The following is a 25,107-nucleotide window of genomic DNA, read 5'->3' on the forward strand; positions in this document are numbered from 1 at the left end:
TAGCGAACACCTTCCAACTCTTCAGTCATGTGTAAATAATACCCGGTCTTCGAGGGTTTAAACTGAAAATGATATCTCACAGACAGAAGTGAGATTGGCGTAATAAGATGAGAATACAAGGGGTAAATTGAGAAGGCGCATAAAGATAATATATTAATGTATACAGCGGAGGGGAGGAGGCAAAAGAGGGTACAGCTCGTCGTCGCTGTAGCCTGACTTCGTCGTGTATAAATCTGCACAGTGGCGTAAATAATAATAAGCGGCAAGAAAATATATTCAGGGAAAGAGAGAGAGAAGAGGAGAGAGAGAAGAGGAGAGAGAGAGAGAGCACTTGAGAGAGAGAGAGAGAGAGAGAGATGGAGAGCGAGATGGAGGAAGCGGGAGAGGAGAGGAAGAAGGGGGTAGGGGAAGGTCTCGCCGTCGTAGCGGAGGAGGAGGAAGAGGAGAAGGAGGTGGGCTCGAGACTCACTATGGAGCGAGTCGCCGCGGCGAAGCAGTTCATTGAGAACCACTACAGAGCCCAAATGAAGAACATCCAGGAGCGGAAGGAGAGGTCAGTGCTTGTCGACATTTGGGTCGACCCCCTCGGTTTAGATCCTCTCTCTTTTCCCGGTCTTTACTTGCTTGATCGCGCTGTTTTTCGCTAGATCTTCTCGTTTATGTTCTAGGGGTCGTCTTTAATTCAACTGACCCTTTCTCGATTGGGAGATAAGTGAGGGGAAATCGCGTTCTTAATCGATCTTTTGCCGTCTAACTGAAAAGATTGCATTTGGAGAGCACCGCGATCTTTTGGCTCCGGAGATTAGAAATCATAATTTGGATCTGTAATCTGACTAGCTATTCATAATGTGATACCTTCATCTTGCTGCTGCTGATTCTTTGTGCGGATGTCAAGCCCTAGGGTTTGGTGGAAATTGGCGAATATATTTAGTATTTTTCATGCGTATGTTCTTTTCGTAATATTGTTTTGTGCATCTGACAGCGGCAAGTGCAGATATACCAGAACAAGCATAGTTTTCTGAGCACTAGAGACCTACTTTATCCTAATGTACTTCTCGGCCTTCTATTTTTTTCTGTCCAATTTAATGCCGTAAATGGGGGACCATAACAGAAATGTTCCACGTTCATTCTCTTTACTGTGAATAAGGCATCTCATTAATCAGTATATGTTCATTTGTAAGAACGGTCACTGCTTGCCTTGTATGGTACATTATTAGCATTGATTTAGAGATGCTGATGATATCATAATCTCATTTTGTACTTAATCTAATAGTTCAAACAAGGATATGTATATGGTTCATGGTTGTTTCATGTCAATTCTATTGTCATCTTGAAAGCTCTTCTTTATGTAGAGTCAATTTTTCTAATACATCTCTGCTTATATGAAACTGGAATACTTGACACTGATTCTGAACTTTTGAAGTCTTGTGCAGCAATTTGTCTTTTTATTTAGATATATTTCCAAAGTTCCTATTCAAGGTATTCTTGTGAATTTTATTATCTAGGCATCTCTCTCACTTAATGCACATGTACTCAGAGGGATGCCCAAGCATGCACATGTTTAATTGTCTGCTCACAGTCTACTAATTAATCATTTTCTCATCTTTGTTCCTCTTATGCTTTTGTTAACTTGTGATTGACAAAATCTATACTTTTTGCAGACGCTGGTTTTTGGAGAGACAATTGGCCTCCTCGCAAGTTCCCAATGAGGAAAAAATCAATAAAATAAAGGATTTAGAGAGGAAGGAGACAGAATATATGCGACTTAAAAGGCATAAAATCTGTGTGGATGACTTTGAGCTTCTCACCATTATTGGGAGAGGTGCTTTTGGGGAGGTCTGTTGTCATATGTAAATAGCGGTGGCTAATTTTACCTGCATTGTTTTGCATTACCTTTTCTTTTCCCCCTCGTCTAGACATGTGGAATGCCTATCATATATCGGCACTCAATTACCGTAGCTAGTTAGCTTTTATTTCCTTGTAGAATATAGCATTTTTATTAACGTTCACTTATATCTCATATTGTGGTTATGACTTATAATGTACTATTACCATGAATCACTGCTGCCGTTTCTTCATGGATATCTTCGGTAATTTACTGTTAGATTTATCAAAATAATTAGATGCTGATCTTGCATAATGGAGCTTCCATTGATGAAATCTTTAATTATCAATAGAAATTCTGAAAGCACTACCAGCTTGTCAGCTCTAGTTACATTAATTTTGAATCAAGGACAATTGGTTTGAGAATATTGATTATTTGATTTACTTTGTCCATTGCCTTTGTGATGTATTCAAGTTGTCGAGCCCAACTATATAATTAGCAACTCTTGAGCAACTATTTATTGCTTTATAGAGTTTCTTACATTATTGGAGATATTTGATTTGTTTACTATTTATTGAGATGGCAATTATGGCTTAAGTAGTGTTTCTAGGGTTCCTGTTGGTTACTGTTCTCATGCTACAGGTCAGGTTGTGCCGGGAGAAGTCCTCTGGCAATATTTATGCAATGAAGAAGCTGAAGAAGTCAGAGATGGTTAGCAGGGGACAGGTAAGATATGTCGGATACACATAATTTCTGTAGTGATTCTTTATTTTAGAATTTTCATTTCTTTGAATGCTAAAGCACATCATGATCGGTAGTTTTCCCTTCTAATTTTTAATGATTTATTTGTTATTGTTCTAGTTATGATTTGCATTACCATTGCCTTCTAGGTTGAACATGTTAGAGCTGAAAGGAACTTGCTTGCTGAAGTAGCTAGCCATTGCATTGTGAAATTGTACTATTCATTTCAAGATGCAGAATACCTTTACCTAATTATGGAATACCTTCCTGGAGGTGATATGATGACCCTTCTCATCAGAGAAGATACCTTAACTGAAAATGTGGCAAGATTTTACATTGCTCAGAGTGTGCTGGCAATAGAATCCATTCATAAACATAACTACATTCACAGGTTAGTAGTGTCCAATAGTAACTGAACCACAACTTTGTTGCTCTATAACCTAACGTATTTATGTGATAGTATATTATTCCACTCATTTGCAATTAGTTTATCTTCATATGCAGAGATATCAAGCCTGATAATCTGCTGCTGGACAAAAATGGTCACATGAAGCTCTCGGACTTTGGTTTGTGCAAACCAATTGATTGTTCGAAACTCTCAACTTTGAATGAAGATGAACCCATGAATGATGAAAATCTCATTGAGTCAATGGATGTTGACAGCTGTGTTTCGGGTAATTATAATGGTAGTAGGTGGAAGAGCCCCCATGAGCAACTGCAGCACTGGCAAATGAACAGGAGAAAACTGGTATATTTATTTACTTTATCTTCACTTACTATGTTATGATGCACCATGCTTTGCATAATTTTCCTCTTTATTATGTTAGCTCCTCTTAATTTGTTTTGAGGATAAATCTAAGTAGAAGATTGTAACTTGTTCCTTTCAGGCATTTTCTACTGTGGGGACACCGGACTATATTGCTCCGGAAGTATTATTAAAGAAAGGATATGGCATGGAATGTGATTGGTATGTGAGCTAGACTCTTAGTGAGAAAATTAGGTCAGTATCAATGTATAATAACACTTGCAATTTTTTCGGTGATTGTGATCTAAGGGCTACCTTATTAATCTGGTCTCTAAATATGGACTCTTGTGCTACTTGCATGAGTCTATAGTCTATAAGTATCAAATTAGTGAATTACTGGCACACATATGTGTGGAGTTCCAAGTTAATTGCACGCCCATTTTCCCTGAGAACTTATGTCTTCTCAGTATCAAAGTTTGCATATTGCACCTTGCTATCGTGGATTCACAAATATCCTTTAAATGAATATAATGGCAACTGTGTTTAAGTTTTAACGATATCCTTCGTATTTATAGTGAAGCACTTTATTTTCTCAAATTTTGAGATTCAATAAGGAGATAGAAGCAGGGAGGTTAGCTGAAACTGAAATAGAAAAGATGTTGATCTTATTAGTAGGAATTCTAATTAACTTGAGGAAAAATTAATAGCCCAAAATATAGGAGGCACTCTTTCATTATTGCGCTAGTAAGAACCTTCACAGACTAGCATATAGACAAGATGATATTCAAGGTAATTAAATTCAATAGAATTTATGTGGAACACAATTTAAACTTTGATGATTATTTTATCTTAGTTTTCTAGCTCTTATGTGACTTTGATATATATATTTAAGGTGTCTGAAGATATGCTACTTTGATGTACTTGCTTATTGACCCTATGTCAAGGATCAACAAAGGAGAAATATGCTTATAGGAGAATAATGAAGATATATTAATTTTGGCAGTATTAAAATATAAAATATAATAACCATAATTCTTTAAAGGCTTAAGTTTTTAAAGTAGTTAGTGAGTTAATATAGTAGCTAAATAGTGTCCTGAGTTTAGTTTTTATCAATCAATTTGTTGTATAAAATATAAAACCTCCACTAAAGTGAAATCCATTTCTTGAGCCTATTAAGATATTTTTTAGCGGCACTAGGATATAAAATATAAAAGGGTTAAATACATTTTACTATTTTGTATTTATGCCCAAAATTAATTTTTCTCCTTATACTTTAAAAAATCTCAAACTAACACTTTATACTTATGACTAAGATGAGATCGTTAGTGTTTTTGTTAAATTTAACTAAGCTCCATAGTTATTTTGGTCATTTAGCAAAATTATCTCAAAAATCTACATGTTTTGTCTAACAAACACAATAGAGTATTTTGGTTAATTTAGCACCATTTAGTTAAATTTAACAGAAAAACTAATAGTTTTACTTTAATCATAAGTATAATGTCTTATTTGAGACTTTTTAAAGTATAGAAAGGTAAAATAATTTTAAGCATAAGTACAGGATAGTAAAATATATTTAACTCAATATGAAAACTATCATTCTCTTTAAGCCTAAGATTTTAAAGTAATTGGTGAGTTAAGATGGTATTAAAACAGATGTCCTGTTGTCCTGAGTTCAAATACGGTCAGTCCATCTGCTATTTAAAATATGAAATCTCCACATACTTAAGTAAAATTCACTTTTGTGCCCATCAAAATATTTCAATCCCAGAAATGAGGAAGAGTGTTAAGATATAAAATATAAAAATCATCATTCTATAGAAGTTTAAGTTTTTAGAGTAGTTGGTAAATGAACAAAAAATAATGTATTAGATGCTAGGTTCATTAGCTAGCTTATTTGCAGTTCTTTTCCCCCCATATATTTATACCTTCTTCCCAGCTTTCTTTAATTCTGTGAAATTGACAGAGTTTCGCTCATCTTCATTTAGAATATCTTTCCCTGTAATCCAAAAAATGTAAATCTCGGGAAGTATCTAATTTTACCTGAACATTTTCTTATTCAAGGTGTTCTTGTCATATACTTGCAGGTGGTCTTTGGGTGCAATTATGTATGAGATGCTTGTTGGCTATCCACCATTTTACTCTGACGATCCAATAACTACATGCCGAAAGGTTAGGCTGCTTAGCTTTATATGCCCTTTTGAGTCAACGCTTAATGTCATTATGCCCTTCATATGCCCTTTTGAGAAATAACTAAGTTTTTTCTAGGCATTTCAGTCATTTAATTGCTAGTGTAGTTTTCTATTAAATCTGTATCAATGATGAGTTATAAAATGGATGCTCAAGTGTGTCAAGATGAAACTTGTAAGTCATTCTGTATATATCAAGGCACATGATCCATAAGGACACAAGCTTTAAGCTCATCAACATTATACAGATCAGGTTTTACAAGTTGCTCATAACTTTTCAAGGGGCTAGTAAGGAATCAGGATCAATGCGAGGTTTTGTATTCCTTTCTTGCAATAATTATTTTGCCTTGACCAAATGCAAGGTTCTATAATGCACGAGGCTTTCCTCAATACAGAGCCTTGGGAGGGTTTGTAGTGTTCTCCTCTCTGGTACTCACTTATCAATATTAAGTGTGGATTCTTTTTGAAACTCGCTCTACCCTAATAGGCAAACCATGATTTTTTTTGCTTTGCCATTTGGATGCTTAATTTAGGCAAAATAGGACTAAAACGACTTGCTCTGTATACATATGCAACCTCCAGTAAATGAAGACTAGTTGTCCAGACCTATTCTTACGTACAATGCAAGATCTTAGGTTCTAGAAAACTTTTTAGTTCAGCAACCATCTTTCCTCAACCATTATGTCAGTGCAATTCAAAAGACATAAATAACATAATACTTAGGAATTTCTTTTTCTCATACTTATCAACTAGTAGCTACTAGTCATCCATCTCATGTGTAATGAGCCCTAGACTGTAAATTTGATTATGGTAGGCTGGAAACTTGGAAGTTATTTTTAATCATCTCACTCATACACAAGAATTCATAAATAGGTGATATGCACATCAGCAGTAAACAATTTGTTTTACAACTAATGTTGTTAACTCCTGAGGACAATAACCTTTCTAAGTAATTTATGACATATAATAATCAAGTCACCAATGTTATTATGCAATAGCACAATATGTGTTTCCAAAACAAGTTTGAGATCACAAATAGAAGTGTTTGAGGTGAAAACAAGGTGACCTGTTTATGATTTTATATATTGTGTAATCAGCTGAGTTGATATATATTTTCTGCATTTTACTAAGCTGGTTTAATGACTATCTAGATTGTGCATTGGAGAACCCATTTGAAATTTCCTGAAGATGCTAGATTGTCTTTTGAGGCAAAAGATCTTATTTGTAGATTATTGTGCGATGTTGAGCATAGACTTGGGAGTGGAGGGGCGGCTCAAATAAAGGTAATTTGCGAGCATGAAGCAGCCCTTAGGTTCCCTTATATTTTTGTTTTTTTTTCTATTATTTTCTAATTAGTTGAATCTGTCGTTTCTCAGGCTCATCCTTGGTTCAAGGATACTACATGGGACAAGCTTTATGAAATGGAAGCAGCATTTAAGCCTGAAGTCAACGATGAACTGGATACACAGAATTTCTTAAAATTTGATGAAGTACGGATTATATGATTTTTAAATATTCTTCACTATTTATTTGTTACTTGATAATTGATGGTTTTCCCCCCAATTTCTCTACTTAAATAGTTGGAATTTTCATAATCAAGGTTAAAATACTTTAACTGTTTCATAGATATTCCTTGGGTATTCTGCTTTTCTTTATATCCATTCAATCAGCTTTGCTATATTCATGTTTTGCACGATCATTGTCAGACTAATTTGACCAGTCATTTTATTTTAAACATCAGTTAATTACTAATGCCTTTTCGAAAATTATCTTTAAGATGGGTAATTTTCACTCCCAAAAGGCAATATGGTAAAGCTAATCTACATTTTCTAGTCTTATGTTTGTATCAACCAAGTAGATGAATGCATATTCTCCTTTCAGAATGCTTGTTGATCCACATTTTCTTGTATTCCTGTTATACTTTACATAGTTCTCTGTGATGTCATACAATTTATTATCTTCAATTTTTCTTTTTTCTCTGTGCTCAGTTGGATCCTCCTTCTCCAGCAAGAACTGGTTCAGGACACTCAAGAAAGGTAAACAATTTCCCTCACACTGAATATTCTCTCTGGCACTTGAAAATCTTATCCTATCGGCATCGTTATAGTCTGATTTGATGATTATTTCATATTTTTGCATATGTCCATTTCCTTGATATTTTCTTTCTAGGGAGTTTATAAAGTTACATTCTCTTATGGCTAACAATGAGCACAAATTTGGGAGAGAGAATAGGTGCATTATTTTTTGTGGATCATATTCAGATTATAATACACATTATTTTAGAAAAGACCAGATTGTAATACACCTTTATGGCATTCTTTATACTTCACTATATCTAGACAATTGACTTATTGTTATGGAACATCATGTGCAGATGTTGCTAACTGCCAAAGATCTAAGCTTTGTTGGGTATACGTACAAGAACTTTGATGCCATCAAAGGTTTACGCCAATCTCTTGGTATGCATGGCCTTTTAACATGTTATTTATGAGAGCAAGAATATTTCAACTTTGAGTCCTGATCTTTTGTTTGAGATCCAATGTAATAAAATGTGAAGACCCTTTTTTTATTCATTCCATTTCATTATTTACTGGAAAGAACCTCTTACTTGCTATATTGGGCATGAGGAATATAGCAGTTATCTTTTTTGTTCCCTAGTCTCTATTGCTTACTGAAAAAATAAGCTCCCTTTGCTCAAGAACTTTGCTTTTGATAGAATAAAGTTATTCATAGTTGTGGTTGGCACAGGGCAATGATACGCCGTCTTTTTAGTTAATTAATTTTTGCATTTACTTGTTTTGATTTATTTCTGTGTACTTATTGTGATGTGGTTTAGTTATGTTACTTGTGGTGCCATATGTACATTATATATTGGCTGGTTGTAATATTATTGCAACCATATTTGGTTAGGCTACTTTGATAACCTTAATCGGAGTATTGGTTAGTTATAACAGAGTAAGCTCATTTGCATTTAGTAACTTTGCCTGGAATCTCAATAATAACCTTATAGGTGTGCAGATAACACTACTTTTAGCATCTGGTTAATTTACTGTAGGTATTGTCATGAAATCCTTAGGATGGTCCGCAAGTAGCTCTTTTGTTTACATCTGTAACAGTTCTGAATCTGCTCTCTTAAGTGTTCTCTTTTTTCTATTGGCAGGGGATACTATCATGGACTCTTCAAGGAGATTTAATGGAGGGCAAGCTGATGCACATATGGTTTCATCAGACGATGCGATGTCCCCATAAGCTACTTTCCTCTATGGCTAAAAGTTAATCAAAAGATATTATGCCCATGCCCTTTTATGATGTGGCTATGGGAAGGGCCTACTTGTTTTTAATCAGGTCTGCCCTATTTCTTGTTGTGTCTAGCAAGCATTTTGTGGAACCAAACCAGCTTCTAGTTGTATAATAGTTTGTTGAGGACTTATAGAACCCATGGATAAGGGCTCTATCATTCGAAATGCCTATGAGCCGAGGCGGCTGAGTTTGGTAGTATTTGTCCCGACTGCCCAGGTTGGCAGAGCAAAAATGTGCCTTCTCTTGTGGCAGTTTCTGGTGTGGTTACTCTATTGACAATAAGATGATTCCTTTTTAGCCCAGACAAGCTGCAATGTTAATAGTTGTTTAATGTGTATCTGAGCTTTCTTTGTTTTCTCTTGCAGAATGCAGTTCTCTGATAGACTCATATATGGGAAATTTATTTTGGGTGCTAAAATCAAATTTATCACTTCATTATGTATTTTTAAAATGGTAGTCAGTATGTAATGGTGGGAGAGGCAACAGTTCTTCTGTTCCAGTACTATTCTGCCATATATCACAAAAAAACTGAACTTTTCTGATCCTCTAAGGATTAGATAAGTTTTGTTAAGGCAACATCCCATCAGAACTGTCATCGTAAATAATTAAGTCATATTTGTAATAGTAATTTTGTCCCAGGACGTATTGGTCATAAAACATTATAACAGAAAAAAAGAAAAAGAAAAATTGAACAGCGAGATGAGGGAGACGACGGGTCTTTTCAGCTTTTTTGATTAACAATAATAAACTAATAAATTTTAGTGTTCATATTATATACAAATGTGTGCATTTAATTATAACAAAATATGAATCAACCGGAGTTGCGGCGCCATTGGAAGGCTTCGAAGCTGATGTGAGGAAGGGCAAGGAAGTGTTTTTGGAGGAGAAATCAGATGGGTCAGGGTCTTTTGATGCTGGTAAGCCATTGATGTTAAATACAGCTAAACTTAATTCTTCTCTTGTTGTGCGAACAAAATTTTCTTTCCCTCTCTAGCTGTATGTTTATGTGATTTATTGCATTCTGATGTGCTAAGCAACTACTAAACCAACAGAAGTCCTAAATCATGGAAATCTGCTTCATGGATACTAACCTCCTATATGAATTCATCTGGCATCATGCATGAGTAGGACAAGGTTTGATTTCAGAACTTGATTATGATATATTACTCGATTCTACAATTATTGGGATGTGTACAGAGTTCTTATTATTTCTAGATTATGATATATTGTTCCGAAAGCCAATCTTAATGTATCCAATCTCTTTTGAACTTTAATTTTGTCGGGCATATGAGTTGTGCAAAGAAATGGTATGCCTACTTTTGGTGGCCTTCAAGTGTTTGATAGAACAGAGGTAATTCTTTTCACAAAATATTGGAAAAGAGGAGGAGGAGTTTGCATATATGCGGAGGACCAAGACTAACTGACCAAGGGGTTTTCACAATAATCAATAATGCGAGGGGTCATAAAGTCGACTAGTACTGGGACTTTGAGGGAGGGCATATTTGGAGTAAAAATTCGATAACATCTCTCGACTTGGTATTAATACTAGAAAATTCATCTATCTGACACGACGAAGACAAGGCGTTGCACGCTTGGGTTTAAGCTTCCCCGTCTCGGAAGGGCGGCACTTTTCCTGTGCTCTTTCCAACTCTCTCTTTCTCTATTTCCTTCGTCTTCGCCTCCCCCCCGGTTCCCTAAAATCCTCTCTCTCTCTCTCTTCGTGATCACCATGGAATCGATGGGTTCTACATCGGAGACATTGAAGAGGCCGCCGGCCGGAGAAGCATTGGAACCTGAGGCTAAGAAGCAGAAGAGGAACTGCCAAGATTTCGAACCGAGAAGGTAATTTCCTGCATTCTTGTTGGTTTAGAGTTTCTTTTTGATGGATTTTTGTTGGAATTTCCTTTTGATCAGCTACCAAGTGGCGGTCTTCGAGGTGGCATTGCGGCGTAACACGATCGCGGTGCTCGAGACGGGGGCTGGGAAGACGATGATCGCGGTGATGCTCATCAAGCAGATCGCGAAGGACATCAAGATGAGCGGCGAACAGCGTCGGCACATCGTCTTCCTCGCGCCGACCGTTCATCTCGTTGCCCAGGTTGGTTTATGGTGACCTTCAAGTTTCCGTCCCCTTTTGGTTTCACGAACTTCGTTTTGTCCTCCGTCTTGCAGCAATATGAGGTGATAAAGATTCATACGGATCTTGAAGTGGAACATTATTACGGTTCGAAGGGAGTCGATTCATGGACAGCTGAATGCTGGCAGAAAGAAGTCTCTGCAAACCAAGTTAGTGTGTTTTCTGTTCCTTTTGATATGGGTATGCAATTACTAGAGGTAGGAAATAGGCAATGCATCTGTGGAGGATTTACTTGTTGTTATTTGGTAATTAGAGAAATAAAAACAGATAAATACCGTTATTATCTCTAAAACGTAGTAGCTTGACATAAATGGGTCTTAAAGGATACTTGTCTTTATAAACCTGTTATTTATGACAGCATTCTACTCTTCCCTTAACAACAATAAGGGTCCTTGGCTGTAGGTCCTAAGCGTACCCCTTTTGTAAGAAGGCCATGCAAGTAGGAGACTCCCAAGAATGTCACCATTTTGAGGGGGTGGAAGTAGCTTCGAGACTAATGGAGGTTATGAAGGGTTTGATTTTTGGATGTTGGTTCACCGACCATAGAAGGAAAACAGCATAACTGCCACCATTGGCTGGTTATTTGTGCCATACCATATTGTAAATAGTATTGGGACTTGTTATTACTGACTTGATCCCTCTGACTTGAACAAAACAAAAAAAAGGAAAAAAAAAACAAATCCAGTACCTGTTTAGGACCTTCATAAATGTCCTTGACTCCTTTTGTGTTTCCTCCTATCCTCTCTCTCTCTCTCTCTCTCTCTCTCTCTCTCTCTCTCTCTCCCCCCTCTCAAGGCATCTAATCTTTCCTTCAGACTTTAAATTCTTAGAGTAGATACCTCTATGGCTTTAGAGATTATGTTGTATTGTGATCACAATGTTTTCCTCTATCTATTATTCCCTCAATACTTGTTGAAGTCCTCTTCATCAACTTAAGCTTTGACTGTGAGGCTGATCATATAAACCATGTGTGGACATAGGTTCAAGGGCAGGATTTATCTGACATCTGACATGAATTGTGTTGAGACTTGAGATATCACCTCTCTTGACTTAGTTTCTGCTGTATCAGTGAAAAAGGATGTCTAAATGTTGAGTGCTAGATCTATGCTTCATGTTTTATATATAAATGAATCAATGAACATGCAATCTTAATGCATCTGCAGCTAACATTTTCATACTTTGTTCTTTTATTATTTACTTACGTGTATTCACCATTCTTCTTAGTTTATGACCTTTCAATTAACTGCAAATGATAGGTCATAGTAATGACACCCCAAATAATGTTGGATGCTTTGAGGAAAGCTTTCTTAATAATGGATATGATACGTCTAATCATCCTTGATGAGTGCCATCGAGCCACTGGTAACCATCCTTATACTAGAATAATGAAGGTATTTTAGAACAAGTGCTTACGGCACATTACTGTTACTACTCTTGTTTTCACTAGTTCTATTTACCAATTAACATCTTGTTTATTTTGAAATAGGAATTCTATCACAAATCTACACTTAAACCAAATATACTTGGTCTAACTGCATCACCAGTTGTAAGGAAAGGCAAGTACTTTTGTTTTACTTACCAGTATTCCTTTCCAGATCACTTGATGTAGTCTTGCTATTCATCAGAATTTGGAAAGTTAGTTTGTCCAACTACTTATTTGGAAGATATTTTTTGTTTACTTTTCTCCTATGAGTTTTACAAATTGATATTTTTTATAGGAACCCAACTATATTAATTGAACAAACTCCCTTTGCTCTTACTGTGAACATGGATCAAATGAATTGCAATAGCATTGACTTCACTTTGATATAACTGACGATGGATGAAAAGGCAGATAGAAGCCAAAGGCAAGGACAAATAGACATATATTTGATACTTGTTTATCGCATGGAAAATGGATGTTAGTGAATGATAAGAAATTAAGAAATTAAGGAATTGAGCTAGCTAGCTTGTTCATGTACTTCATAGGAAAAGCATTTTTAAATATGACCTCTATATTGACTACTGGTAAATAACTAAATATGGATGTATGCATTGGTTGTAAGTTTACAGTCCGTCTATACATGCATTTGGTTGTTTATTCGGCTTTCCAGTGAGCCCTGGAATAGCATAAGTGCATAACATTACTTTATTACATAACAGAAAGTTGCATTGTTGTCCTTTTTGGCCTTCTGGCTTTCCTTCTATTGTTCATTAAGTTTTCCCAGGAACTTTATCTCTTCTATGCATTATCCACTTGTTGGACTCAAGCGTACTATACACTTAATAAAATTGTCATGAAGTAGTTGGACCATTAGATGCATATTCTCTTTTTTATTATTGGACATCTTTGTGCAGGTGTCTCATCAGCTACAGATTGTGAAGATCAGCTTACTGAGCTTGAAAGTCTCCTAGATTCTAAAGTATAGTTGTAACTCCTTGTCTCCTTATAATCTGAACTTGCAAATTTTAAGCTTTGTACTTCTCTTTGATAAAATATGTTCCTCCTTTCATTAGACTGAACTACACAATATTCAATTGTTGGTAACTCTGCACAGTATTCGAACTTTGGATTTTATTGTCTGATGGTAGACCCCCTCTTGCTCTGTTCTACACTAAATCCTTCAATGGAGGCTTCATAATGCGACCTCAAATTCTTCTTTATGGTGGACCCATACTTTTGGGTCTTGAAAGGCTTGAGCAGATCAATGATGATGCCGGTGTTTTTCAAGAGATGCATGTCATTTTTGGTTATCAAGGTTGAGTAAATTATTATTTAATTTTTGTTCTTTTGATTGATTCTTTTCAGATTTATGCATTGGGAGACAGGAGCGAGATAGACCTATTTGTTCCTTCAGCTATAGAAGTCAATAGATACTATGACCCGAAGCTTGTTGTTCATGAAGACCTGAAGGAAAAACTGGGATTACTATGTTCTAAGGTGCTGCATTTGTTTTCCCATTGTCCCTTAGTAGTTGTCTCTGTATCTTGGTCTTACAGTTGCTATGTGGAAACTGGAAAGAATTGTGTAGCTGTAAGTTGTGTAATATGATGGGTTTCCTCTTTGTACAGTATGACAAGCTACTATTGCAGTTACTGAAGTCACCATCATATCAGTACAGAGATGCCGATGAAATAATTAAAGCATCAAGAAAGCGTCTGTCTAGTTGTCATGCAAAGATCTGCCATTGCCTAGATGATGTTGGTCTTATTTGTGCTTGTGAGGTATATCACTAGTCGCATTTTTTACATGCTGAAGTTGCCATGTTCTGTTTGATTTGAAATGGACAATTTTTTTTCCTCTTTTCCTTCTGCTTTCTGATTAACATTACAGGCTGCTAAAATATGCATGGAAGCTGTTCATCTGCCATATGCTGCAGATGGAAGTGGCTCTCCCAATGAGATCGTGCTGCACCATAAAGATTTCCTCGAGGAAGTACTGCACACAATTGAGGAGAACTTGCCAGACAGTATGATGCCTACTTAGTATTTCTTCACAATAATATCTCCCTTCAATATCCAATTACTACAAATTTATAGGATTTCTCTGTAAATACATTTATCTCTGTTGTTATTCTGGTCAGTTATTTGCATTGACGCTTCCCTTGTAGAAGTTTATGTCTTCCAATATGATATTAATTATATGCGTGTGTAGTATATACATAAGGTGCCATAGTGATCTGTTTGTATATTCCGGTATCTATGTTGGTTGATGTGAAAACAGTGATGAGCTGAAGAGTGTGGACTGGTTCATTAACCAATAACCAGCATGTGTATCAGTTTATGACAATTATGATATCTAAGGTCATCATATTCAGTTTATCAAGTAACCAAGTTTATGAAAAAATAGATAGAGATGAAGAACCTGAGTTGCTCCAGTAAAGCGCAGTTTCCAATATACCGATCAATAATTTGTGTTCGGGTTTGGTTATGTAATTAGTATATATTTCTTGATAGAAAAAGTATGTATTAGGGTTTCAGTGATGATACCAAACCTGTTTGAGAAGCTCTTAGTACTTTACTGTGGGCACTTTATATATGTTATTATGTTGTGTTATTGCAGAAAAATGTGAGCACATCTTTGCAAAGCTATTGTAGTGGACTTGGGTTTTGATGATGTTTGAACTCGTAACATCATTTCAGGTCATGAATTTCTTCTGAAATCTGAAGGTGGCTGTTTAGAAGCTGCAAAGACCGGGTATATATCTCCAAAGCTTTATGAATTGACCCAAATATTTCAATCTTTCAGGTAATAGTCAACCCTTGAAACTCTAGTTATCTACTATGCAATTCATGCCATTGTGACATTAATCTGTTAACTCTGGTGGCACTGTGGCAGTGTGTCCAGTCAAGTGCTTTGCCTCATTTTTGTGGAAAGAATTATCAGTGCTAGAGTAATAGAGCGGTTAATGAAGAAAATTGGTTATTTATCGCATTTCGCCATTTCTTATCTAACTGGAGGCAGTTCATCGGTAGATGCTTTGACCCCAAAAATGCAGAAGGAGACTTTGCACTCATTTCGTTCTGGCAAGGTACTAGCACTTTAACTGAAAACATTGAGGGACTCTATATTCTAATCCCTGAAGGGACTGTTTTGTAGGTGAATTTGTTGTTTACAACTGATGTAGCTGAAGAGGGTATCCACATTCCAGATTGCTCTTGTGTGATACGTTTTGATTTGCCAAAAACAGTTCGCAGCTATGTACAATCACGGGGGCGTGCAAGACAGGCTGGTTCACATTATATAATCATGGTCGAAAGGTACAATTTGCATTTATCATCATCAATCTCGTTAGTCCTTAGTTTGTCGATCTAGCATTGCCAGTTGAATGTACTTTTGGTTCTCTTTTTTATTTATATGCATATTTTCCTATTCTAATAAATTGTAGGTTTATTCATTGCTTTCACACAATCTCTGTTTTTATAAATGGGAAGATCCATATATTTGATGTATCTCCCAATTGCCCAGTTATGTTGGAAAAGCTTTACTTATATGCTATGGTGAAGCAATCTATAATTTTTTTTAGTTGTCTATTTAGCTAAAATCTGATGATACTGACTGGAAACTCATGCTTATAATAATGTTGTTAACATTTTAAATTTTAGACCAGCATGCCATCATTACTTCAGAGAAATCCAAGCAAAGTAGATTCTATTTATATAAGTAAACTTCGTAGACTCTCTCTTTCTGATTAGAGGTGAAATTTAAAAAAAAAAAATACTTTAATCTCAAGTACGGCTTGGTAGTTCACACTTGCAGACATCTCATGCCCTGTTGATTTTCTGCATGTTGCCACATGAAAGCCCCATACAAGGGGCATCCGAGCTGTGACAAGTGTTGGAAGCACCGTAGCAGAGTATGTATTGTATCAGTGTCACTGTTCTACGGCAGGTATGCTTGATCTCAAGAATAACACTAATTGTTCCTATTAGTGCTGAAGAGCTAACTAACACCTTAGCAAAGTTCGCTGCTGCTTCAAACTATGTTAAGCAGACACAAGACCAAGTTACTGACTTAGAGAATTAGCCTGCAAATTTCAAGCTAGGACCTTTATGTCCTTTCCAGAGGTCAAACTTTTGTGGTTTTGATTCCTTTGAGCTCAAACCTCTAACAAGTAATTAAAACTGAGGTTCTGATTTTTTCCTTAATGAGTTCTTAACTGGACTTAAATCTGATGGCAGATCAATATGTGCAAGTTTGATGATGTAGCTCCCTGAGGGAAGGTTGACATCTTCAAACTTAAAAATATCCATAAACTTCTTGATAAGAAATGTGGTTCATCTATAACTGCTTATACTATTTATATTCTATTCCATGGAACATATGCTTGCATCTCGATCTTTAGATCTACTATGTACATGTTACGGGCTTATGGCCACTATAGTCTTACACTACAAGGGCAATAAAGAAGCAAAGATGCAATCGATTCCCACAGTCTCAGCACTAGCTTTTGCTTTGCTGAGAATGTTGGCAAGGCAGATATAAATTGGGTGTTTGTGCACTCAGTAAATGCATTTCTTCAATGTTTTCTCATGCAACTAACTATAGCGATGACGTGTGACATTACCAAGCTCACCAATCTACTGTATAATGCAAGTCTTTGTCTATGTTAACCACTCCTGTTTTTTTTTTTTCCTTTCATCGTGTTATCTGGAACTCCATGTACTTGTATGGCCATATAACGGCCTTTTGGCTTCAAATGCTTATAAGGAGATTAGTGTGTTTTACCTATTTCTGTATGATATCTGTACTCATTGCTATAATTTCTTACCAAGCATACATGTTTGCAGGGGAAACATCCAGCATAAAGAGCTATTATTTGATATTATGCGAAGTAAGCATTCAATGATGGACATGGCTTTAAACAGAGATCCGGATGCCTCGACATCTAAAGTGTATAGCAAGGAGGAAATAGATGAGTACTATGTTGGCTCAACTGGCGCAAGAGTAACTGCAGATTCATGTGTCAGTCTCATTTACAGATACTGTGAAAAGCTCCCAAGAGATAAGTATGAAAATTTACGTCTGTAACTTTTGTTGCACAGATAGCTGCTATCAGTTCTATTTTTCCCCATTTTAGGTACGGTCTTATTTTGGCTTAAATTGTCCTATAATTATTGTAGGTACTTCACTCCAAGACCAGTTTTCCAATTCACTCAATATGGCGGGTCTTACGAATGTACATTAATTTTGCCTCCAAATGCTGCATTTCAAACATTATCTGGTCCGGTTGATAAAAGCCCTCAGAGAGCAAAGCAGCTTTTATGTCTTGATGCTTGTAAAAAGCTGCACCAACTAGGAGCACTTGATGATCATCTTTGTCCTTGTGTGGGAGAGCATTTGGAAAATGAGAGTAGCAAAAGCAGTGTAAAAGCTGCTAAAGGTGCTGGTATGATTTCTTTGATACAAGTACATAAATAGGTGATCGATCATTTAGAAGGTTTAAATAAAGTTAATGATAATGAGACTAGAGATGATAATGATGATGGTGATAGTGATAATATCGAGATTCAGTCTAGTGCAGATGATGGAGATGAGACATGTGTTCTTGTTACTTAATTTTCTCAGAGATGTACTATTTTTACAAAAGATTTAAGTCTGTAGGTAGCAAAACATCAGGAAAAGTACACCCACAATAGCTAAAACACACTTATTATACTTTATATCCGCAATCTGTATATGCTTATGGTGTGTCTGTGCTTATTCGGTGCCATTCATTATTGTGCATGTTCAATATATATATTATATTATAGGAGAATTATAAAATTTCTATTTGTATGAAGATTATGTGAGATGTTACAACGAGTAATACTATCAGTAAATATGTTTTAAAGAATATCGATAGTATTCAATGCGACATTCTCATGTTATTCTTATGCCGGCAAATGAAGTCTTTGATCATCGTCATTTTACGTTCAACTAGATATTAATTTTAATTACTAAACTATTATCAATTAATCTTATGTCTTCAATTATATTATGGAGTATTTAATTATATTATAGAGTGTTCAATTATTAATATTCGTCTTAATGAATGTCTTCAATCATAGTATGTTTTGAATAATATCTATATTTAACTGTTGCTTTTTTTTAAGGATAATGGTAACGTTACCATTAACAATTTCATTTTTATTTATTAATTAATTAATTTATAGTAATAGAAATACATGTCCTACTGAGATAAAATTTATAACTTAATATCCTCTTGCCTAACAAGTAAAGATCTACCTCTGACCCTACTTACATTGGACCTAGTGCTCATATAATTTGTCCAATAGTAAGTCAAGAAATATTGAACGATGATGTGGTTGAGAGTTTCCGAGGAATACAAGTAACCTCCGATTTTTTTTCTAAAATAGGTTATTTATAAAAATAATCTAAAGATAAAGCATTATAATGTAGGTTTTAAACTTTTAATACATATATTTAAACGAAAACCTAAAAATATTTTTAAATATCTTAAAAAGTTATTAAAAGTATTATTAATGCATGCCAGTGGCACGTAGGGGCGTGTCACTCGGCACACCCAGTGCCGACCGACACGTGCCGTGCCGATGGTGGCATGGCACAGCTATCGTTGCATTGAATATTAGTGACTTGCAAGCTTTCAATTTCTACTTCTAACATATCTATGTTCTTTGAAACTACTCCCGAATGTAACATAAATATCTTGTCGATTAGAAGATAGTTTTAATATGCTATAATAAAGACATTAGCTTTGTGTCTGTTCTTATCATCTGAATCCTCCCTTAATCACTGCATAGTATGTATGAACTTGTATGGTCTTTGACCTTTGAATAAGAGCCTTGACCTTGGCCTCACTGGAACATGTCAAGGTTAGTTCGGAACATGAATTTCTGTTCTGGTTTTGTCTGTAATCTGTACTATGCCAATTTATCACATGTATGCTAATCAAAACAAGTATCGACCTATCATGTGCACAATGACAAGTGTTGTACCGATAGCCCATACCAATGTGCCTTGTAAAGTAAATAAATGAAATGGAAAAGGTCAGGAAATCAGATAGACACCTTGTGGGTAACACCTAGACTAAAGAATCACTTTGTGTGTGTTTATCACAGTTGGAATTAGAAGGCTATTTATTCAGCAATGATTTATGAATTGGAAGGTATAGAAAGAAAATCTGTCTTGTTGTTTTCTTGACCAGTAGCAATCTCGTCATTTTTCTATAGGAACAACAAAAAGAAAGGAACTACATGGGACAACCACCATTTCTGCTATGTCGGGGACTTGGGCACACCACCAGAAGGCTGGTATCATACTACAGGGATATAAGTTGGAGTTTGCATGTGATCAAGTTGCCCGCAGTTACTCAAATTTTGTTCTCTTGATTGATGCAACACTAGACAAAGATGTCGCTCATTTGGAAGTGAATCTTTACTTAGTTGACAAGATGGTGAAAGCATCTGTTTCTCCATGTGGGTCAATTGAGCTAGACATGGGACAGGTGTATGTTGCCTACCTGGTTCTTTTTTCTGTATTGTTAGTCCGCATGTTTCATTTTATATGCTTTCTTCAACTCTTCATTTTTATCAGGTGGAGCAAGCAAAACTATTTCAGCAACTTTTCTTTAATGGATTGTTTGGCAAATTATTTATCGGATCAAAATCATCTGGAAAGACTAGGGAATTCTTGCTCAAGGAAGATGATACATCGCTCTGGAGCACTTTTAACATGTATTTACTTTTACCATTGAAATCTTCATGTGTAAAAAGTCATGGAGCTGTAAGCATCAACTGGGAGGGAATTGATGCAAGTGCTTCAGTTGTTAGATTTATGAGAAATAATAGTTTACCTAGAGCTAAAATGGATATAATTAGTGAGTCAACCTACAGTTCCTCGAACATGGAATGTTGTAAAGCGGATATGATTCACTTGGCTAATAAGTCTGCAAAGCTTCAGAGCCTTCAAGATATGGTAGTTCTGGCTATCCATACAGGAAAAATTTATTCTATTCTTGACATAATAATTGATTTATCTGCTGATAGTCCATTTGATGGGATTTCCGATAACTCAGCATCAGAATTTCAGACATTCTCAAAATACTTTAACAAGAAGTAGGTCATTTATTAATCTCATTTGATTAAATGTCTACTCGCAAATCCATTAATATCCTTTTGATTTAACTGTATATATTTACTATACAGGTATGGAATTGTGCTTCAGCATCCTGAACAGCCATTACTGTTGGTAAAGCATAGCCACAATCCATACAACCTTCTATCCTCCAAGTCCAAGGATGAAGGTATGCTTTTGAAAGTGAAATATGATTACAACTTTTTAAATGATAGTCCCTCCTGGAAAATAATATTATGATATATATATATATATATATATATATATATATATATATATATGTTGCTCATGTGGTTTCATTGCAATTTGATTTAATCTTTGAGGAAAACTCTAAAATTAATTTTACTAGTGTAAATTCTATGTTTGCTAGTCTTGATTTTATCAACCATAGAATTGACCGTGCCCTATTGTAAGTCCAGCCATTTGAGATTTTTGTTGGTACAGCATTCTACTTGACAATATGTTACCACTTACCAGTATAATACAGGGCAATTTGCCAACGTCAAATTGTTGGGCTTTCAGCTGGGTGCTATGTAATTGCAGTCCGGGAGAATATTCCTTATACACATATAAGTTTTGCCTCTTCTTGATTATACATGCTCTACCTTGCAGACATTCATTTTAATATTGTTATATTAATATTTATTCCTTTCTCACAGATGATGCCACGGGAAGAAAAACAATTAATGGTAGCAAGCCTGTGAAAAAATCAGAAAATCATGTCCACATGCCTCCAGAGCTTCTAGCTCACATTAATATACCATTGGATGTTTTAAGATCTTTCTACCTGTTACCTTCTTTAATGCATCGACTGGAATCATTGATGCTAGCCAGTCAACTAAGAAGAGAAGTAGCATTTTACCCTAATGATTATTGTATACCTAGTTCTCTGGTATGATGTCGACTGGATTACTCTCTATTTTCACAATTTTATACTGCTCATGTAATTGACTTATGATGGAATTTTCATTATTAGATTTTGGAAGCACTTACAACACTAAGATGCTGTGAGGACTTCTCTTTGGAGCGTCTAGAACTATTAGGGGACTCTGTATTAAAGTATGCAGTCAGCTGCTCTCTCTTTCTAAAATTTCCTGAGAAGCATGAGGGGCAGTTATCCTCTCAAAGGTCACAAATAATCAGCAATGCTACACTTCATAGAGTGGGAATTGAACATGGCATACAGGTAATTTACCGTCTTCAGATTCTTACTTGTTCAACAGAATTATGCTCATAATAATATTGGTTACAATTTGTGGATACTGTTTACAAAAGTGTTTCTTTCTAAAATAGGTTACTTTACACTGCTAATTGCTGTTTGCTTATTTGCAGGGTTACATACGTGATGCTGCTTTTGAGCCCCGCCGTTGGCTTGCTCCTGGACAGCTTTCCATACGACCTTCTCCATGCAAGTGTGGAGTGGAAGATTCTGAAGTGCCAAAGGACATTTATGTGACTGATGATACCTCTATTGTAATTGGGAAGGCTTGTGACAGAGGGCACAGATGGATCTGTTCTAAAACAATATCTGATTGTGTTGAGGCTCTTATTGGAGCATATTATGTTGGAGGTGGGCTAAACGCAGCAGTTGCAATTTTGAAATGGCTAGGCATCGACGTTGAACTTGATGAGGCAATAATTGTTGAGGCCATAAGGAGTGCAACAATCTGGAATTATCTTCCCAAGATAGACGAAATTGAAGTACTGGAAGCAAAACTTGATTATAGATTTTCTGTGAAAGGCCTCTTGTTGGAGGCTATAACACATGCATCTCAGCAGGAATTAGGAGTCTGCTACTGCTATCAGGTAGTGCAATGTTTATCAGATTTCTTACTTTCTGGATTGCCACTTTTCCCTTTACTTTATTATGTGCCTATTGTACCCATGAACAATGCACATAAATGTAACTTCTTTCCAGCGGCTTGAATTTCTGGGGGATGCAGTATTGGACCTGCTGATTACATCTCAACTCTTCGATAGACATAAAGACATCGATCCTGGAGAATTAACTGACCTACGGTCGGCATCAGTAAACAATGAGAATTTTGCACAAGTTGCGGTTAAGCATAAGCTTCACCATCATCTCCAACATGGTTCTGGATTGTTGTTAGAGCAAATAACGAATTATGTAAAAGAGCTAGAAGACTCAACAGAGGAGAAATGCTTGGTCTTATCAAAGAGTCCATCCAATGGCCCTAAAGTAAGTTGAGATATTTCAGTGATAGTGAATAATTTTGGCACTTGAATAAAAGATTGTAAGTTCATCCAATGAAAAAAAAATCGTAAGTGCAATATGTGATTGTTTTGTTAATTAGTTATTGCATCACTAAACAAAACTTTTCTTCCAATACGTGTAATATTGTTATATACTTATATCTTATAATATACTAATTTTATTTTATTTCTTCTTTTTCCTGTGCTAGGTTCTTGGAGACATCATAGAAAGTATTGCAGGAGCAATATTGATAGATACAGAACTCAACTTGACTAAAGTATGGGAAATTTTTGAACCATTGCTTTCTCCCATTGTGACACCTGAGAACCTTGAGTTGCCCCCCCTACGAGAGCTCATTGAGTTGTGCAGCCACCATGGTTATTTTTTAAAGACAAATTGCATGAATCAAGGGGAAATGGTAATTGCTATTCTGGAGGTACAACTCAAGGATATCCTATTGGTAAGGAAAGGCTGTGAAAGGAATAAAAAGGCTGCAAAAGGACAAGCAGCTTTCCTACTGTTGAAGGACATGGAGGTTTGTTTATGTGTCTTTTGTTGCTTGTGATAACTTTCAGTTATCATATAACTTGAGCAGTTAGCATTTTTAGACAATGAGTAAACTTTTCCATTTTCTGTGAGCTATACTTAATCTATTTGTAATCATTGGTGGTCTTATTTAAGAAATGAAGTTTCTTTACTTTACAGGAAAGAGGATTATTGCACTCTAGGTATGCCTCCAAAAGGAAGCAACCTGCAGATATAATTGTTGGAACAAATAGTTTTGAAGATGTGCATCATGTCGCTAGGGATATGGACATACCATCCCCACCAAGGGAGAATGAGTGTTCTGAATCAAAGAAGATTAGTGCATCAGAGCTGAATGCACCAGGTATCACAAACTCTATCCTGAAATTCAATTAGTATAGTAGTTTATAGGTAGTTTGAGTATATGTATATATTATACCTTGAATTTTATGTTTTCAATCTTGTTGCTGTAAGCAGAGTAAACTAAACGAGCACATATGCGATAGAAGGCCTAAGATATACAAATTTGTTTGTGTTTGTGTCATCCATTAATACATGTGACATCTCTTATTCTCCGTCATAATTTTTTTGATAAGAATTTCAGTGCAGATCCTTAGTGGGGTAAATGTACTCCCATACACTAAGAAATAAGATAATTTCACTTTCCTTTTTTGTTGTATTCTATTTCTTCTTAGGTATTGAAAAAGAATAATACATGTGCTCCAAGTCCTTGGCTGTTGAACTACTTTTTACTTTCAAGTGTGCTAATACTCTTATTCTTGCAGCACATTTGACTGTTAAAATGCAGAAAGGAGGACCTCGAACTGCACTGTATGAGCTCTGCAAAAGATCACAGTGGCCAATGCCTAGCTTTGAATCAACGCAAGAAAAGCCAAGGTATTATTGGGCATTCTTAGCACTGAAATATTATGTTTTTTTACATGTCATGAGGAGTCCGATTGAAAGAATTTGTATATTGTTGAGAATTTGGACTACGCACCCAGTTTCTTTTAATTTTTATGACTCAAGAATTATGACCAACAACAGAAGATTTATTGGATCAACTATCTCTCGACAAAATTGTGATTTTAGAAGTGAATTTCTGATCAAATCTATCAGCGCTTGAAACCCGAGGCTGTGAAAACTATACAGGGGGTTAGCTTTAATATGACCTTCTAAGTTTTACATTTTTTTTGTCTTTGGAACAGTGGACCGAATACACCATGCACTGGTTCCAAGGGCAGAAATGGGCTACAAAGCTTTGTGTCAAGAATTACATTGCATCTACCTAATTCCATCGTGATAAACCTCGTAGGAGAACAACGTGCTGACAAGAAGAGTTCACAAGATTCTGCCGCGATATTCATGCTTTATGAGCTTGAGAAACAAGGTAGATGCCTCGTCAAGGAAATATAACAGGATCAGAGAGCTACATGTTCATGTTCTAGTTTGTTATATTCTGTTAAGAGGGTAAAATTGTGCATTTACAATCTTCGATAGTATCTTCTATATTCTAATCGATATGTGAAGTAGGCACAATCATTCACCTTGGGCTCCAAGATTTCAAATAGCTTGCCTCTTGAGGGTTGTCTCCTGTGTATTTATAGGGGTAAATTGCTGCAGCCTTGGAATCTCTCTTTATTTGTATATATATGGAACAACGTCAGTTACAATTAATTATTCTAGGTTTGAGGTATTCAGGAGTATTCCGTTCTGCTGCAACGTGTGAGAACACTCTACGTACATTTAAGTGCATGATCGTTTGTATCAGTGACTTGGATCTATGCCATGAGTGTAAGAATGACGAAACCCCGGGCTACGCACATTTAAGTGTTTGCCACTCATATACATCCCCA

General features: G+C 35.9%; 2 protein-coding genes across 3 annotated transcripts; both read left to right on the forward strand.

Moving 5' to 3' along the window:
- The first annotated feature begins 261 nt into the window (after window positions 1–261).
- On the forward strand, window positions 262–9,104 carry LOC140792014 (uncharacterized). The gene is made up of 12 exons (XM_073142787.1): window positions 262–553; window positions 1,662–1,836; window positions 2,468–2,551; window positions 2,716–2,957; window positions 3,071–3,314; window positions 3,454–3,533; window positions 5,396–5,480; window positions 6,649–6,780; window positions 6,874–6,987; window positions 7,486–7,533; window positions 7,872–7,956; window positions 8,658–9,104. The coding sequence occupies exons 1-12, from the start codon at window positions 357–359 to the stop codon at window positions 8,744–8,746; spliced, it is 1,575 nt and encodes a 524-aa protein (XP_072998888.1). The 5' UTR covers window positions 262–356; the 3' UTR covers window positions 8,747–9,104.
- A 1,266-nt stretch (window positions 9,105–10,370) lies between these two features.
- Window positions 10,371–24,928, forward strand: LOC140792013 (endoribonuclease Dicer homolog 3a). 2 transcript variants are annotated; one of them, XM_073142785.1, is made up of 25 exons: window positions 10,371–10,639; window positions 10,712–10,895; window positions 10,970–11,083; window positions 12,191–12,325; window positions 12,421–12,490; window positions 13,272–13,336; window positions 13,723–13,854; window positions 13,986–14,138; window positions 14,248–14,383; window positions 15,057–15,162; window positions 15,253–15,445; window positions 15,514–15,674; window positions 17,205–17,423; window positions 17,538–17,803; window positions 19,608–19,882; window positions 19,972–20,492; window positions 20,583–20,680; window positions 21,171–21,403; window positions 21,488–21,697; window positions 21,844–22,317; window positions 22,430–22,711; window positions 22,935–23,261; window positions 23,432–23,615; window positions 24,037–24,148; window positions 24,460–24,928. In XM_073142785.1, the coding sequence occupies exons 1-25, from the start codon at window positions 10,527–10,529 to the stop codon at window positions 24,665–24,667; spliced, it is 4,971 nt and encodes a 1,656-aa protein (XP_072998886.1). In that variant the 5' UTR covers window positions 10,371–10,526; the 3' UTR covers window positions 24,668–24,928. The 2 variants fall into 2 exon arrangements, with proteins under 2 accessions (XP_072998886.1, XP_072998887.1); XM_073142786.1 differs by having other exon boundaries at window positions 17,538–17,797.
- The last annotated feature ends 179 nt before the right edge of the window (window positions 24,929–25,107 follow it).

The sequence above is a fragment of the Typha latifolia genome, chromosome 7 (genome assembly GCF_019914945.1).
Source record: "Typha latifolia isolate L0001 chromosome 7, TyphaL0001v2, whole genome shotgun sequence".
NCBI classification, from domain to species: domain Eukaryota; kingdom Viridiplantae; phylum Streptophyta; class Magnoliopsida; order Poales; family Typhaceae; genus Typha; species Typha latifolia.